At 51.6% G+C, this 13,856-nt stretch overlaps 1 protein-coding gene across 3 annotated transcripts; it reads left to right on the top strand.

Annotated features, from left to right (window-relative positions):
• Nucleotides 1-227: 227 nt before the first annotated feature.
• Eno1 (enolase 1) lies at nt 228-12,601 on the top strand. Of its 3 annotated transcripts, none has more exons than XM_021648554.2 (12): nt 228-374; nt 2,791-2,884; nt 5,424-5,519; nt 6,513-6,571; nt 8,311-8,380; nt 8,632-8,765; nt 9,294-9,516; nt 10,349-10,546; nt 11,111-11,312; nt 11,562-11,670; nt 11,789-11,847; nt 12,213-12,601. In XM_021648554.2, the coding sequence occupies exons 2-12, from the start codon at nt 2,800-2,802 to the stop codon at nt 12,280-12,282; spliced, it is 1,305 nt and encodes a 434-aa protein (XP_021504229.1). In that variant the 5' UTR covers nt 228-374; nt 2,791-2,799; the 3' UTR covers nt 12,283-12,601. The 3 variants fall into 3 exon arrangements, with proteins under 3 accessions (XP_021504229.1, XP_060235007.1, XP_021504228.1); XM_060379024.1 differs by having other exon boundaries at nt 370-392; XM_021648553.2 differs by lacking the exon at nt 228-374 and adding an exon at nt 676-831.
• Nucleotides 12,602-13,856: the final 1,255 nt, after the last annotated feature.

Here is a 13,856-nt window from a genome sequence, read left to right as displayed (position 1 = left end):
GTGGGATGCTGGGTCCCATGCCCTACAGACAATAATATGACGATTATGTAATATTAAGGGAAAGTTCACTTTTCCTTGGCTACATCTGTCTGAGACTCACCAGAGCAAGGACAAAAGGACGAGGTCACCTTGGCAGATGGCAACCAGAGAGCCAGGGCCCGGCGGCGAGGACGTGCCGTGCGCAGGCGCACTGTCCCTTACGCCCCCACCCCTACCATTCCACGTGGGAGTGAGGTCCCCACGCTACGCCTCAACGTTTCCACGCCGCCGGGGTCTCCCGCACCTCGCGGCGGGGGTTGGCCCACTGGAGGGCCGAGCCGGGAAGGTCATCAGGAAGGTCGTGGGCAGGACGTGCAGCGCCGCAGCAGCGCCGGGTGCGTGTGGGACTCGGAGTACGTGCCGCTGGCCCAAGCCCTCATGCCCGCCGCCCCGCCCCGCCCCGCATCCGGGTTCCGCAGACCCTCGGCCGGGCCCCTGGCTCCCAGCGGGAGGATCGCCCGGCATTCCGACAACGCCTCAGGCCGCCCCGGCCCAGCCAGGCGCGACAACCCCCGCCCCCGGGCCGTCGCCCCCAGTCTCTGCAGGCCAAGCGGTCGCCGCAGTCACGCCATTCTTCTAGAGTGACGGCAGGCTGGGCCAATGGAGGGGCGGCAGGCGGGAGGGCGGGCCCGGCAGGCCAGAAGTGGGCGGGGCTCGCGAGCCCGGTAGGAAGCCCGAGTGGGAGGAGCTTAGAGCGGCTCGGGTTCAGGGGCGTGCGCACGTCCTTCCTTAACGCGCTCGTCCGAGTCTGCTGAGACCTCTTTCTTTCCTGCGCAGCGGTCCGAAGGCCAGGTAGGGTCCGGCTAGGCCGTGGAGGCGGCTCGACCGCAAGCTCCCCTTGGGGGCGAGTGGGCACGTACACCCCACCCCGCGCCCTGAGCTCGGGCCGGCACCCGGGCAGCGACTCGGGTCAGCCTCGTGGAAGGACGCGGGCTCTTGGAGGGGGAGGTGCAGGCCCACCTGTGATTGCCGAGCTTCAGGTTTGCAGTTTAACTGGGCTTCAAGCCGACCAGAGCAAATGCAAGCCAGGGGTGATCGAGGCCGTGGAGAGTAGAAAAGTGCGTCTTTCTGTTAAGTGGAAGGGTTTGGAGGGAGAGAACGACTGGACCTCCCGCTGCCTATTAAAACTCTTCTCAAAATGGAAGGGCCAGAAACAGGGATGCCTAAGAGGCAGAGCGGCGCTGCTCCCCTCCCTCGCGGCGGATCCTGCTTGGGCTGTGGCTCCTGGACCGCAATCTAGCGTCACAGGGCGGGAGTGGCCCAGCTCATCTCTGCTCCGGAATATTACTGACCAGTGGTTGTGGGCTAGCTACTTATTCTAGAGGAAATTGCAGCAGTCCCGTTGGATAATTGTGAAGCCCTCAGGAGACCTCGCCCCAGTTAAGCAAGACCTGCGGGCTTCCTGGGTGGCTACCAGCCGGCCATGAACTGACTTAAGATGTATTTAAGAAAACTTCCTGTTCGTTCTAGCCTAGGCAGTGTGGTGGTCCCTTGGCTGACTTGCTTTCTGGCTCTGCCAGAGCTAGTCTGTCCTGATAAGCCTGACCCTTAGGTCGACTTTTCTGCCCTTGGCCCAGCGATCAATCCCAGCCGGTGAGATTTTTCGTTAAGGAAACTTGTTGCCCAGCCTAAAGATCCAGATTAGATACGCATGGTGGAAGGAGCGCAACGGCTCCTACAAGTGGTCGCACTTCCACAGTGCGAGGTGCCACGTGGTCGCTCCCCTCCCCCAAATAAAGGAAAAGAAAGTGCATTTGAGCCAGGGATGGTGATACCCACGTGTAAGCCCAGCACTGGGGCAGGAGCATCACTATGAGTTCAGGTCAGCCTGGCATATGATAGAATGTGGGGATGGGAGGGAGAAGACAAAGCGAATGACATTTAAATCCAGCCTGGTCTACAAAAAGGGTGTTTGAAACCTACGCAGTAAATCGTTGGTGCTTTGGAGATAAGAAATGGGCTGAGGGGTGTTATGTTTTGTAATATAGTGGGTTTTCTCTTGTAAGCTATAAAGATACATTGTCTCGCATAAGAGAAAACTAAAGACTAGCTTCTGTTGGAACAAAAAGATCAGGCATTTGCTAGAGAAATGTGGGGAAGCTAGATAAATAATGGCTTTTGAGTGCTAATGTGTCTTCATGCCTCATGCAGTTTTTTAGTTCTAGAAGCTTTTGGGAAGAAGGGATCAGCCCTGCTGTTTGCTGGCCTGTACCCTCTTCCTCTCAGGCTATGTTGTTTCATGGATAATTTTTTTAATGAGATAAAATGCTATTTTGAAAGATGCTAACCAGAAGTCATTGGTGTTGGCCTAAATATGGTGGTGCAGATTGAAGCCAGAACCACCCACGTGCTAGCCAAGCTGGCAGACACGTGCCACACGTCCCCCAGAGCTGGAGTTAGGTTCCTGGCTCCAAGCTGCATCCTCCATGCAACCAGAACAATGTTCTGTCTAGTTGTGGACAAGTTTTTATTTGCTTATTTGGGATGTAGCACGGGACACACCTGAGTTGGGGGGGGGTCAGCCCAAATGGTTTCCCCATTGTGCCATGTGGTCATCAGGCTTGGGCAGAAGTGCCAGCCACTGGCCTGCTCTTCAAGAAAGAATCCTCACTAGCTCCCAGCATGTCTCATTACTACCCTCCTCCAAGCCCCTTTGTTCTGCTAAGCCCGGGGTTCCCCATAAGTGATCTCTTGAATGGATTATGCATCTCTGTTAGAATTTATGCTATATGAACTGTTTTTCCCCTGCAGAAATTCACCATGTCTATTCTCAAGATCCATGCCAGAGAGATCTTCGACTCTCGTGGGAATCCCACTGTTGAAGTTGATCTCTATACCGAAAAAGGTATGCGCCCACTTGGTTTCCGTAGTTTTCATTTCATTGAGAATGCGGTCATAGGTAACAAACACGATTCTCTCCTCCTTCCCTCTGCTGAGGTTACAGGCATGTGCCACCATGCACAACCCTGCTTCTTGGTGTATGACAGGATGTGGGTTGCGTAAGTCCTGGGGCCAGATGAATGAGGTGAGGGCTTAACCCTTGTTCAAAAAAAATAAGCCATCATCCTTTAGCCTCACAGCCTGCTGGGGTCAAATAAGCAGGTGGAGGGTGACATCCCGCATAAAAAGGAAAGGTGAGGGCTGGAGAGATGGCTCCAGTTAAGAACACTCACTGTTTCTTGCAAAGGTCCTGAGTTCAATTCCCAGCAGCCACATGGTGGCTCAACCATCTATAGTAAGATCTGGTGTACGGGCAGAATATTGTATAACAAATAAATCTTTAGAAAGGAAAGGTTAGGGCAGGTGTGGCTGGCAGTTCCCTGATGGGACACTCACTGTTCAGTTCTTTCAGGACAGCCCAAAAGGTCTTTTTTTGTGTTTTTAAACTATAGGACATTTCCCATGGCGGGGGACCAGGTCAATGCTGGGCTAACCTGGGAGGTCCTTAGTTGGAATCACAGCATTGCAGAAAAGGTTTTACGCAAACTGGCTGGGTGTGGCAGCTAATCCCTTTAATCTCAGAATTTGGGGGCCTGGGGCAGGATTGTCAGTTCTGAGACCAGCCTGAGCTTCACAGCAAGCTCTCCTCAGAGCTAGCCCTGTGCTAGCCCAGCTGTGTGTATTCAGGGGTGACTGTAGTAGTGGGAGAGTCGAGGAAGACCAGGCACACAGACCTGCAGAGCTCATCAGGACCTGCCAGGCAGAGCTGAGTCACTGTCTGAGTCACCGGAGCCCAGCCCTTCCTGCTCTTCCTCCCCTGCCTCAGAAGAGAGGCATCCTTAATCTTCAGCAAGAGCAGCTGGTGTGACAGCCATCAGTGTGGCTGCAGAGCTCCGCTCGGTCCTGCAGGCGGCAGGTGCCAAGGACGGGCTCCATCTGCTGGCGTAGCCTTCCACTGCAATTGACTTCTGAAACAAATTGGGAAGTTAGACGAGGGAGGGGCGTCTAACTGCATGCAGCTCTTCATGTTTTTACGTGCCAGTTAAAAGCAATATTTACAATAATTAGTTTGCTTATTTTGCCATAATATTTCCTATGCATTTAGCCTGCACTGGTCTCCACCCCTCAGTCCTCTCAGCTGCTAACATTAGAGTTGTATGTCAACAATTATTGGCTTAAATATGGTTCAGTTAGGAAGGAAAGCGCCTGCCATACAAGTGTGAGACCCAAGATGCCGTTTCTAGCACCCACACAAAATACCAGGTCTAGCAATCTGCCTGCAAACAGCACTGCAGACACAGACATGGAAGGGCGAGTGGGTGAGCTCCGGGTGCAGTGAGACCCTGTGGCGGCACACACCTTCAATGCCAACACATGAAAGGCACAGGCACGTGGAGCTCTTAGTTCGAGTCCAGCCTGGTCTACAAAGCTCCAGGACAGTCAGGACTACACAGGGAAGCCCTGACTTGAAAAAAAAATACCATAGGAAGCGGTTGAGGGAGACACATGCTGTTAACCTGGCTTCCACAAAGAACTTTTATAGCCTGAAATGAATGAGTCCTTGTCTGTTGCTGAGGGTGGATCTCTGGCCTTGGCAAACTAGGTAAATACTTTTGTTGTGTCTAATTCTTTTTAGTCCTGGCACTGAAGGTAGCAGACAAGCCGTTAGAAACCATCGTGGTCTGCATAGAGCGTTTAAGGACAACCAAAGCTACAGTGGAACCGAGGCTCAGAAAACAAATTGAGCCTTTAGTTCAACTTTTATAGGGTAGAAAGTAGAGTTTATGTAATTCCCATCCGTGGTGTCCGCCAATTTCATTTTTTATAGTTTGTGCATCTGCTTCTCCATCCTTGTCAGCAACAAGCAAAAGAATTTACTCTTCCTTCCCCTAGGCAGGAGGCATGTGGAGAGAGGAAGCCTGGGGGTGGGTTGCAGGCACCTGAGCACTGTTTGTATCTTGTAGACTCAGTGTAAGAATGGTGTGCAAGAACACTGGGCTGATGGAGCCCACAATGCTTCTGGGTCTGGATGGTTTTTGTTTTTTGTTGTTGTTGTTGTTTTTAAGATATATTATGTGTACAGTGTTCTGTCTGCATGTACACCTGCACACCAGAAGAGGGCGCCAGATCTCACTATAGATGGTTGTGAGTCGCCATGTGGTTGCTGGAAATTGAACTCAGGACCTGGAAGAGCAGCCAGTGCTCTTAACCTCTGAGCCATCTCTCCAGCCCGCATCTAGGTGTTTTAACAGGGCCTCTTGGGCCTGAGCTGTTGGTCCGTTTCTGTTGAGTAGTTTTGTTTGCTTGCTTTTTAAGGCGGGTCTTGCTTTGGTGAGGAAGGCCTCAAACCCGGCCTGCTGCCTCTGCCTGCTGTGCATCGGGAACGCAGGCATGCGCCACACCCAGTGCTGTGATTAATTGCTATTTTCCCACCTTTGCTCCAGGTCTCTTCCGAGCTGCGGTGCCCAGCGGTGCCTCCACTGGCATCTACGAGGCCCTAGAACTCCGTGACAATGACAAGACTCGCTACATGGGGAAAGGTAAGGCTGGGAACTTAATTTCCCATGTCCATGAACCAGCTGTCTTAGCCCTTCCCCCAGATACCACTCCTGTCAGTCAATGGTGAGGACTGTTGTCCTGAGCCTGGAATCTTGGTGTGACCACATTAGGAGATGTCACTAATAGAAGAGTCTGGGCTTTGGAAATCCCATCTTCAGTGTGTGTGGGGGGGGAGTCAGCGAGGCCTCTGGTTGGCAGACTGACCTCTAACCTTGGGGTGACTCGCCCATCTGTCTGTAAATGAAATCTGCATGCTAAAGGTGCTGCAGAGCACACAAAATTAGGCCTTGCCTCCTTCCCAGGTGCAGTGTGAGTCCTGTAAGCAGTGTGGTCTTTCCAAAGAAACTGAATGTTAACGGTAACCTGTGCCCGCACGTTAGGGATGTTGAGGTCAGCGATTGAGGAAAAGTCTCAAGGGAAGGCTGTGTGTTCACTGGATGTCTTGAGAGCTTGTTTCCTTAGAGGCTATGACTGGGTAGAGGACAGGTGGTCCCAGTGCTAATGCGCCAGCCAGGGTTAGGCGAAGCCTGGCATGGGAAGCTCTCCTGCCTTCTCTTTCCTCACTTTCCTTCCTCTGCGTCCTGAAGCCTGTTCTCCTGAGTCTTTCCTTCTATTCACCTACTGGGCAGGCGTCTCCAGACCTGTTAAGTATGTTAATGAGTTCCTGGCTCCAGCCTTGTGCACTCAGGTAACAGCTGGGCGACCTAGGTGTGCAGCTGGTCTTCCCAGTGCATGATCGTGAACTAACGCCCCTCAGATCGCTCTGGGCTGATAACTCTTTGTGTGGCTCTTAGCCCCTGGGGTCCTAGGGAAAAGCACTCAGACTGGGCCAGACAGACCCATTTGAAGGGGCATGAGGGATGGGGTTTAACAGAGTCTTTAGGCTTGGGCCCACTACCCCAGTGCTCTCCAGCAAGGCTGCTCAGGCCTGCGTACTGTAATTCTGTCAGTAATTTCATGATTGTTCCTTCTAGGTGTCTCAAAGGCTGTTGAGCACATCAATAAAACAATTGCACCTGCTCTGGTTAGCAAGGTAGGACCCGCCTCCTGGTACTAATGTGTACCAATGTCACCAGAGCCAGGCACAGGCCTTCCTGTTAACGGACAGCTTATTCTGAGCGCTAGGAAGCTGGCAGGATTCCCTATCATGCATGAGTCTAACGTGCCTGCTGCCTGTGTCCTGATTGCCTCTGATAACACCTGAAAACGGGTGGGGTGGGCTGGGGTGAGGGGTGGGAATGCCAGGAAGGAATGGAGCTCCATTGAAGCCCAGGCTGTAGTCCCAAGCACCACATAAAATAGGTGATGGCCTATGCTTTGGGAGATAGCCAGAGCTGCATCCCTGCCCCCATCTTAGTTGATGGGTACATACTGTGTACAGAGCCCTGAGGTCAAGTCTTTCCCAATTAAAAAAAAAGTCCTTCTTTGGAGCTACAAAAAAGCTAAGTAGAACAGCACTTACTGCCCTTCCAAAGGACCATCACAAATGTCAGCTGGCTCACAACCACCTGTGACACCTGTTGTTCGTGAAATGGGCTTCCAACGCTGCCCTTGGCCTTGCCCAGAATTGTATGCTGTGAGTCCTAAATCAATTCTCAGTAGTGTTGGCCAGTCCTCCTTGGTTTGCGGACAGCTTATTCCCTCTTGGACTCACAGACTCTGTAACAACCAATCATTTTTCCCCAGTCAGCCTTTGTAACGCTATAATTGGTTCTGTTTGTCTGATCACCAGATAATTGCTCATTAAAACTATTTGTATCCTCTGCTCCAGTCTTCTGGGCATCTCCTTGTATACTGTATTTTATATCCCCTGTCCCTAGGCCTTCCCCATCACACTTGACTCTTGGGGACACACATTTAAGCCTAGTTAGTTAGGCTTTGCCACTGGGAGCTTTCTGCTTTGGCAAGTACTTGCCTTTAGTAATGCCTTGTCAAAACAGCAAGATGGCAGACATTCACATAGCAGCACTCAGGGAAGCAGAGGCGGGCTGATCTCTGAGTTCGGGGCCAACCTCTACAAAGAGGTCTATATAGACACTGTAAAAAAAAGTCACAGAATGGATCCTTGACATGCATATTTATGCACTACACGCATGCCTAGTACATAGATAGGCAGAAAAGAGCATCATCCTGCAACGGTAGTTCCAGACAGTTGTGAGCCATGTGGATTCGGGAACTGAACCCTGATCCTCTGTATTAGCAACAAGTGTTCTTAACTGAGCCATCTCTAATGCCCCCAACACTGTTTTTGGTGAAAAAGTCTGAGCCAGTTAGAATGTAGGTTTATTGCTTCATGTTCTCTGATATTCATTTTTATCAATCAGATGCTTTGGTGGGGTAGTCATGCATTCCCCTCACAGACAGTGGCGCTCTGTCTTGGCCAAGAGGGACAGCCTTTGAGGCAGCCCCTGCAGGGCTATGTGACTGAAGAATTGGCCTTACTGCTTAATTCTTGTGCAAGAACACCCTTGTGTGTGGAAATGCTTTACACAGCATGTGCCACACAACCATCTGCCTTGTGTAACCTTGACTCCCTGGGTGAACTGTAGTCTGTTGTGGACCCAGGGAAATGCCTGAAGCTGTTAATTAGGATAACTCAAATGTGGGGTTTTTTGTTTGTTTCTATTTTTACCCCATTCTTTGGGGCTGGGGGCGGAGCCAGTCTGGCAAGCCGTAGAACCTCCATTGCTGAGCTCTGTGCCAGCCCCTCAGCCTCCTGACAGACTGAGTGCACATGACTGCCTGGCCCTCACCTTTCTGTGTCCCTGACAGAAACTGAATGTGGTGGAGCAAGAGAAGATTGACAACCTGATGATCGAGATGGACGGCACTGAAAATAAATGTGAGCAGCGCAGGGTGGAGGCATTGAGTAGGAGGAGCGTGGGTTCTCTTGACGGTCTCTTTGGTTTATAGTTCAGCAACTTGTGGAATATGTCAGCCATATCCCGATGTGGGGGGGGGTGCCTATTTGCAGGGAGGACAGGCAGGTCCGTTTCAGTAACCAGAAATGGCATTGTGACTTACTATGCAGCAGGCTGGTGGGGGAAGACAGCTAAAAAATGGCCTCCATTCACCATTTTTATTCTGTTTTAGCTAAATTTGGTGCAAATGCCATCCTGGGAGTGTCCTTGGCTGTCTGCAAAGCTGGTGCTGTGGAAAAGGGGGTGCCTCTTTACCGTCACATCGCTGACTTGGCTGGCAACCCCGATGTTATCCTGCCAGTCCCAGTGAGTAAATCCTTGGAACTTGCTAAAGGCTTTCTTCTTTCGTTTCTGTTGATGCAGTGAAATATTCCAAGAAAAAGCTCAGTTTCTAAATATAATCCATTGTAGCAGAGAGGTAGGGTTAGCAGAGAGTCATCGCAGTTTACCGTCAGAAGCATCAATGAAGCTGGGTGGTGGCGCTCAGGAGGCAGAGGCAGGTGGAAGAATTTGAGGCCAGCCTGGTCTACAGAGATTTCTAGGACAGACAGTGCTTCATACTGCGGCTCTGTCTGAAGGGGAAAAAGTGAGATGTGTCAAGTAGTCATTTCCACCATTCCCAAGCCCAGGGAATGATGCCACCCATAGTGGGCTAGTTCTGTTCATCAGTTAGCCTAGTCAAGACAGTGTCACCGCAGACATGCAGGTACTGGTGAGCATTGCACAGCCATCCTGGCACTCTGGGCCAGGTGGTAGCTAGTTCTTATGGTATGGTAGGTGTCCCATGACTTCCCTGAGCTTTGCTTCTTTATCATAGCTCTTTGCTTCTCCCAGGCTTTCAATGTGATCAACGGCGGCTCTCATGCTGGCAACAAGCTGGCCATGCAGGAGTTCATGATCCTCCCAGTGGGGGCTTCCTCTTTCCGGGAGGCCATGCGCATTGGAGCTGAGGTTTACCACAACCTGAAGAATGTCATCAAGGAGAAGTATGGCAAGGATGCCACCAATGTGGGGGACGAGGGTGGATTTGCACCTAACATCCTGGAGAACAAGGAAGGTGAGAGCAGTGAACATTTTCCTTATAGCTGACATTTTGGGGGCAGGATCAAGACTGACAGGCTTTGGGAGGGAATGAAGAGTTTTGGGTTGTTTTCTTTTTGCTCTTTTATGGGATAGCTGGAGAAGGGCACTAGATACCCTAGAGATGGAATTAAAGATGATACCATGCAGGTACTGCATTCTCTGGAACTGCTCTTATGCACTGAACTGTCTCTCCAGCCAGCAAATTACTTTAGTTGATCCCATTTTAATTTTGTATGTGGTTATGCCCCGCATATACGGGCCACTTCGCCTTCCTTCCCCCTTGGCATGAGGGATGGAGCTTGGCTTGTTAGACTTTACCCAGCCGTCTCGCTGGCCCTTTGGCCTCTTTGACCTGTGTACATGGGCTTCATTGTGAATTAGCCTTCTAGCTGGTGGGGTCATTGAAGGGTGGCAGGAGCCATGTGTCTGCTCTTGGCAGCCTTGACTTGATTGAGATGGCCCTTGCTGAGGTTTCCCTCTTGGATCCCAGCCTCTGTTCTATTTAAAGCCAGTCCATCCTCAGTACAGCTGATCTCAGCCAGTCACTGTAACTGTATCTTGGCCAGAACAGCTGCACGGGCACTAAATTCGGGATCACTGACCACGAGAAGGGCTGTGTGGGGGTTGATGTGACTGCCACTTTGTGGGCCTGGTGTCCCTGACCAATGGCTTTTTGACCCACAGCAGGAACAAAAGTACCTGATAAGCCCCAAACTCATGGCCAGGGCTGGGTAATTTTGTTCTTTGTGATTTAATATTAGCTGTCATGTGAGGTCTACTGTTCTTACCCACCTTCCCGTTTCCAGCACTGGAGCTGCTAAAGAACGCGATTGCGAAGGCCGGTTACACCGAGCAGGTCGTCATTGGCATGGACGTGGCTGCCTCTGAGTTCTTTAGGTCTGGCAAGTATGACCTGGACTTCAAGTCTCCTGATGACCCCAGCAGGTACATCACACCTGACCAGCTGGCTGACCTGTACAAGTCCTTCATCCGGGATTATCCAGGTGAGTGTTCCCAGGCTGCTGGCCCCTCTCTCTCCCTCTCCCAGCTGCAGTTTGCAGTTTAGTCAGGGTTAACCCAAGACCCCAGTCCCCATTCCCCTCCTGCCCATTTCTTTTTTGGAGACACGCTGACCTTGAACTTGAGTGGACAGGTTCGTGCTTCGGCTTGTCAAAGACCCTGTCTCAAAGCCATTCTGGGCTGCATAGTGACAGGTTGTCTCAATTTTGGAGCTAGGAATAAAACCCAGGCTCTTCTCCCAGCCACTTACCTACAGTCCCAGCTCCATAATGCGTCACAGTGTTCAGGTGTGTGTATATTTTGGCAGTTAACTGGCTGGGCATGCAAATGCTTTCTTTTCAGAAGAAATCGAGGGAGCTTGAGGTATATCTTGGCAGTTAAGAGAACTCTAGAGCAAGGTGTGTGCCTGTGATCTTTCTGGCACTTAGGGTACTTGAGGTCAACAAAGAGAAAGCAAGCCCTTAGGCTCATGGGCGAAGGAGGAAAGGAAGAGTGGTACCCTAGGACCAGTGCCCAGGCTCACACTCTCGGCCGTTCTCCTTTCTTAGTGGTATCCATTGAAGACCCCTTTGACCAGGACGACTGGGAAGCGTGGCGAAACTTCACCAACACGGCAGGCATCCAGGTGGTTGGGGATGATCTCACAGTGACCAACCCTAAGCGCATTGCCAAGGCTGTGGGCGAGAAATCCTGCAACTGCCTCCTGCTCAAAGTGAACCAGATCGGCTCTGTGACCGAGTCTCTCCAGGCGTGAGTAGCCTGGGCAGGGGATTCTGGGACTTAGTCTCAGGCCACTCTTAGGTGAGGGATGCAGCCATAAGCATTGGTTTCCTGATCTGCGTTCCTTGTGGCTCAATTTAACTACGTAGACACTGATAGCCTCAATGTCTTGGGTCTGGAAGCCCCTCAGTGAGCATTAACGGATGAGAATACCCTCTGGCATGAAGACCATTCACAGGGTGAGTGGTCAGGCAGGGATCTGACTCACCCTTCCCTCAGGTGCAAGCTGGCCCAGTCCAATGGCTGGGGCGTCATGGTGTCCCATCGCTCTGGGGAGACTGAGGACACTTTCATCGCTGACCTGGTGGTGGGACTGTGCACTGGGCAGGTAAGGGGTGCTGCCCGGGTGCAAGGGGGAGGGTTGCTGTTTCAGCTACGTGTGTGCGGAGGCTAGGCCTTTGTCCATGTTCCCTGGAGCTTCTGCAGTGGCTGTTCCTTTGTTCCAGATCAAGACGGGTGCCCCTTGCCGATCTGAGCGCCTGGCCAAGTACAACCAGCTCCTTAGGTAAAGACACTTGCTGGTAACTGGGAGAGAGGGTGTGCGTGTGCTGTTGGATTCTCCGAGTGAATGTGCCCAGAAGCAGGCATGGGCTGCACCGTGCTGCCACCTTGTGGTGGAAGGCAGAACAGGTCCGGCCACATGCAGAGTTGAAAGGGCTGCCTCTTCTGAACAGGACAGTTGGGTGTACCATCCTCCTGGGTAGTACCATCACCTCACTATGGGGCTGGAAACATCCCACTCTAATTTCAAACTCATGGCAATCTCCCTGCTTCCACCTTCCATGTGCCTGATTATTAACAAAGGTTGTGAGCTACCATACCATCTACAGAGAGAGCTAACTGCTTTTTCCCCCCTCTTTGTTTGCCAAGAATTGAAGAAGAGCTGGGCAGCAAGGCCAAGTTTGCTGGCAGGTCCTTCAGGAACCCCCTGGCAAAGTAAAGCATGGACTGGAGATCCTGGAGCCAGCAGCTGCTTAGATCCTCCCTGTCCCTGATGTCATCAAGGCCAGCCCAGTACTTGTCCTTTCCATGTCACAGCTTCCTTAGACTCCGAAGTCACGCCTGACCACCTGGAGCCCTGCTGGAAACCCCAGCTTTGTAATCATGTGATTGGTCTGAATCATTGTTCCTGTCACCTCACTTGCCAGCTAGTGTCTGGAGCCCTCGTGACTCCAGTGTAATCTCTAGAACCCCCCCGTGGTTCTACATGCAAAATAAAAGCCGCAGTAACCATGAGAGCACTGCTCATGCGTGGGTAAGGCTGGACTTGAGTCTCATTTGTGATGCCTGGGCTGAGACAGAGTGGGCCTGAGCTGTTACTCTGTCCCCTTCAGTGGACTGGTCCCTGGGTGGAGACACCTGCAGCCCTCTTTAACGGTTATGATTAAAAGGTGGTGCAAGTGCCACACAGTTGTGAGGGGGCATTGAGGTGCTCAGGTACCCAGCTACTGATGCAAGCTGAGCAGTCAATGCTCTGAAGCCAATGTGAGGAGGGGTCCTTGCATTTGAAAGAACTGGCCTGACCAGGTGGCTGGCTGCTGGGTTATGTAGGAGTAGGGCCACTAGGGGGTGGGCTGAGCCATTGGCTTCTTGACGGTGGGATGTGTTGGGTGAGGCTGGCAGCATCCATGCAAATTCCCTTAACCCACCCTAAGGCATGCCACAAGTGTCCCACATTTCTGATGACAGGGAAGTTGTTTGCTGGCTGGAGTACTTTCGCAGTGTACACAAGCCTGGGTTCAGCCTTGAGTGCTATAAAGAAAGGTGACATCATTAAATGTTTAACTGCCATGGTTTCTCAGTAATAGGTTAGTTTAGTCAGAGACTGTAGGCAAACTGCCCTTCAATTCCTCATGTGCATTTTCCAGATAGCAGATTCACACCAGCTACCATGCAGCTATCCCACGCCCAGGCAGAAATAGCATTGGCAGGGCTTGACCTCCCCAGTCGATTCTGAAGCTGGGTGCCGTGGCCCATATCTGTGATCTCAGCACTTGGGAGGCTGAGACAAGAGGGCTGCTGTAAGGTGATTTAAGGTCACTGAGGCGTGCTGTATGTTGCTCCTCAAGGCAGCAAGTTTGTGAGCAGTGCAGTGGGATTTAGCTTCGTTAGGAGATGGTGTATCAGACTGGCTTAACTAAGCTGCCCTGCGTGCCCAGCAATTTTTATTCCTTACTATTTTAAATCGCGTTTATGTTTCCATGTAGTGATGGGTAAGAAAGTTCAAGGACCCACAGCTCGGGTGAGGGTGCCTGGTCATCTGGAGTTTTAAGGTCTTGTACTGGCTGGTGTGGGGTTGTCACTGAACCTGGGTCCTCTGTAGGAGCATAGGTACTCATAAGCCACTGAGCTGTCCTCCCATCTCAGCACTGGGGGTTTTCCTGACATTTTTTGATTGTGAAATAATGGCATTTATCACATTAGGTTTACACTTGTGTTTTGCTGTTGTGTGTGTGTGCCTGGTACCCGTGCAGGTCAGAAAAGGGCAGTGGGTCATTTAGAACACAGTTGTGA

The sequence above is a fragment of the Meriones unguiculatus genome, chromosome 3, assembly GCF_030254825.1.
Source record: "Meriones unguiculatus strain TT.TT164.6M chromosome 3, Bangor_MerUng_6.1, whole genome shotgun sequence".
Taxonomy (NCBI): Eukaryota; Metazoa; Chordata; class Mammalia; order Rodentia; family Muridae; genus Meriones; species Meriones unguiculatus.
This window is presented reverse-complemented; position numbering and strand designations above follow the sequence as displayed.

Bases quoted from the DNA above. Each gene is read 5' to 3' on its own strand.
- Eno1 (XM_021648554.2), top strand. From the start codon at position 2,800: ATGTCTATTCTCAAGATCCATGCCAGAGAGATCTTCGACTCTCGTGGG. The intron at 5,520-6,512 runs GTAAGGCTGGGA...TGTTCCTTCTAG, and splicing joins GACTCGCTACATGGGGAAAG to GTGTCTCAAAGGCTGTTGAG. The intron at 6,572-8,310 runs GTAGGACCCGCC...TGTCCCTGACAG, and splicing joins CACCTGCTCTGGTTAGCAAG to AAACTGAATGTGGTGGAGCA.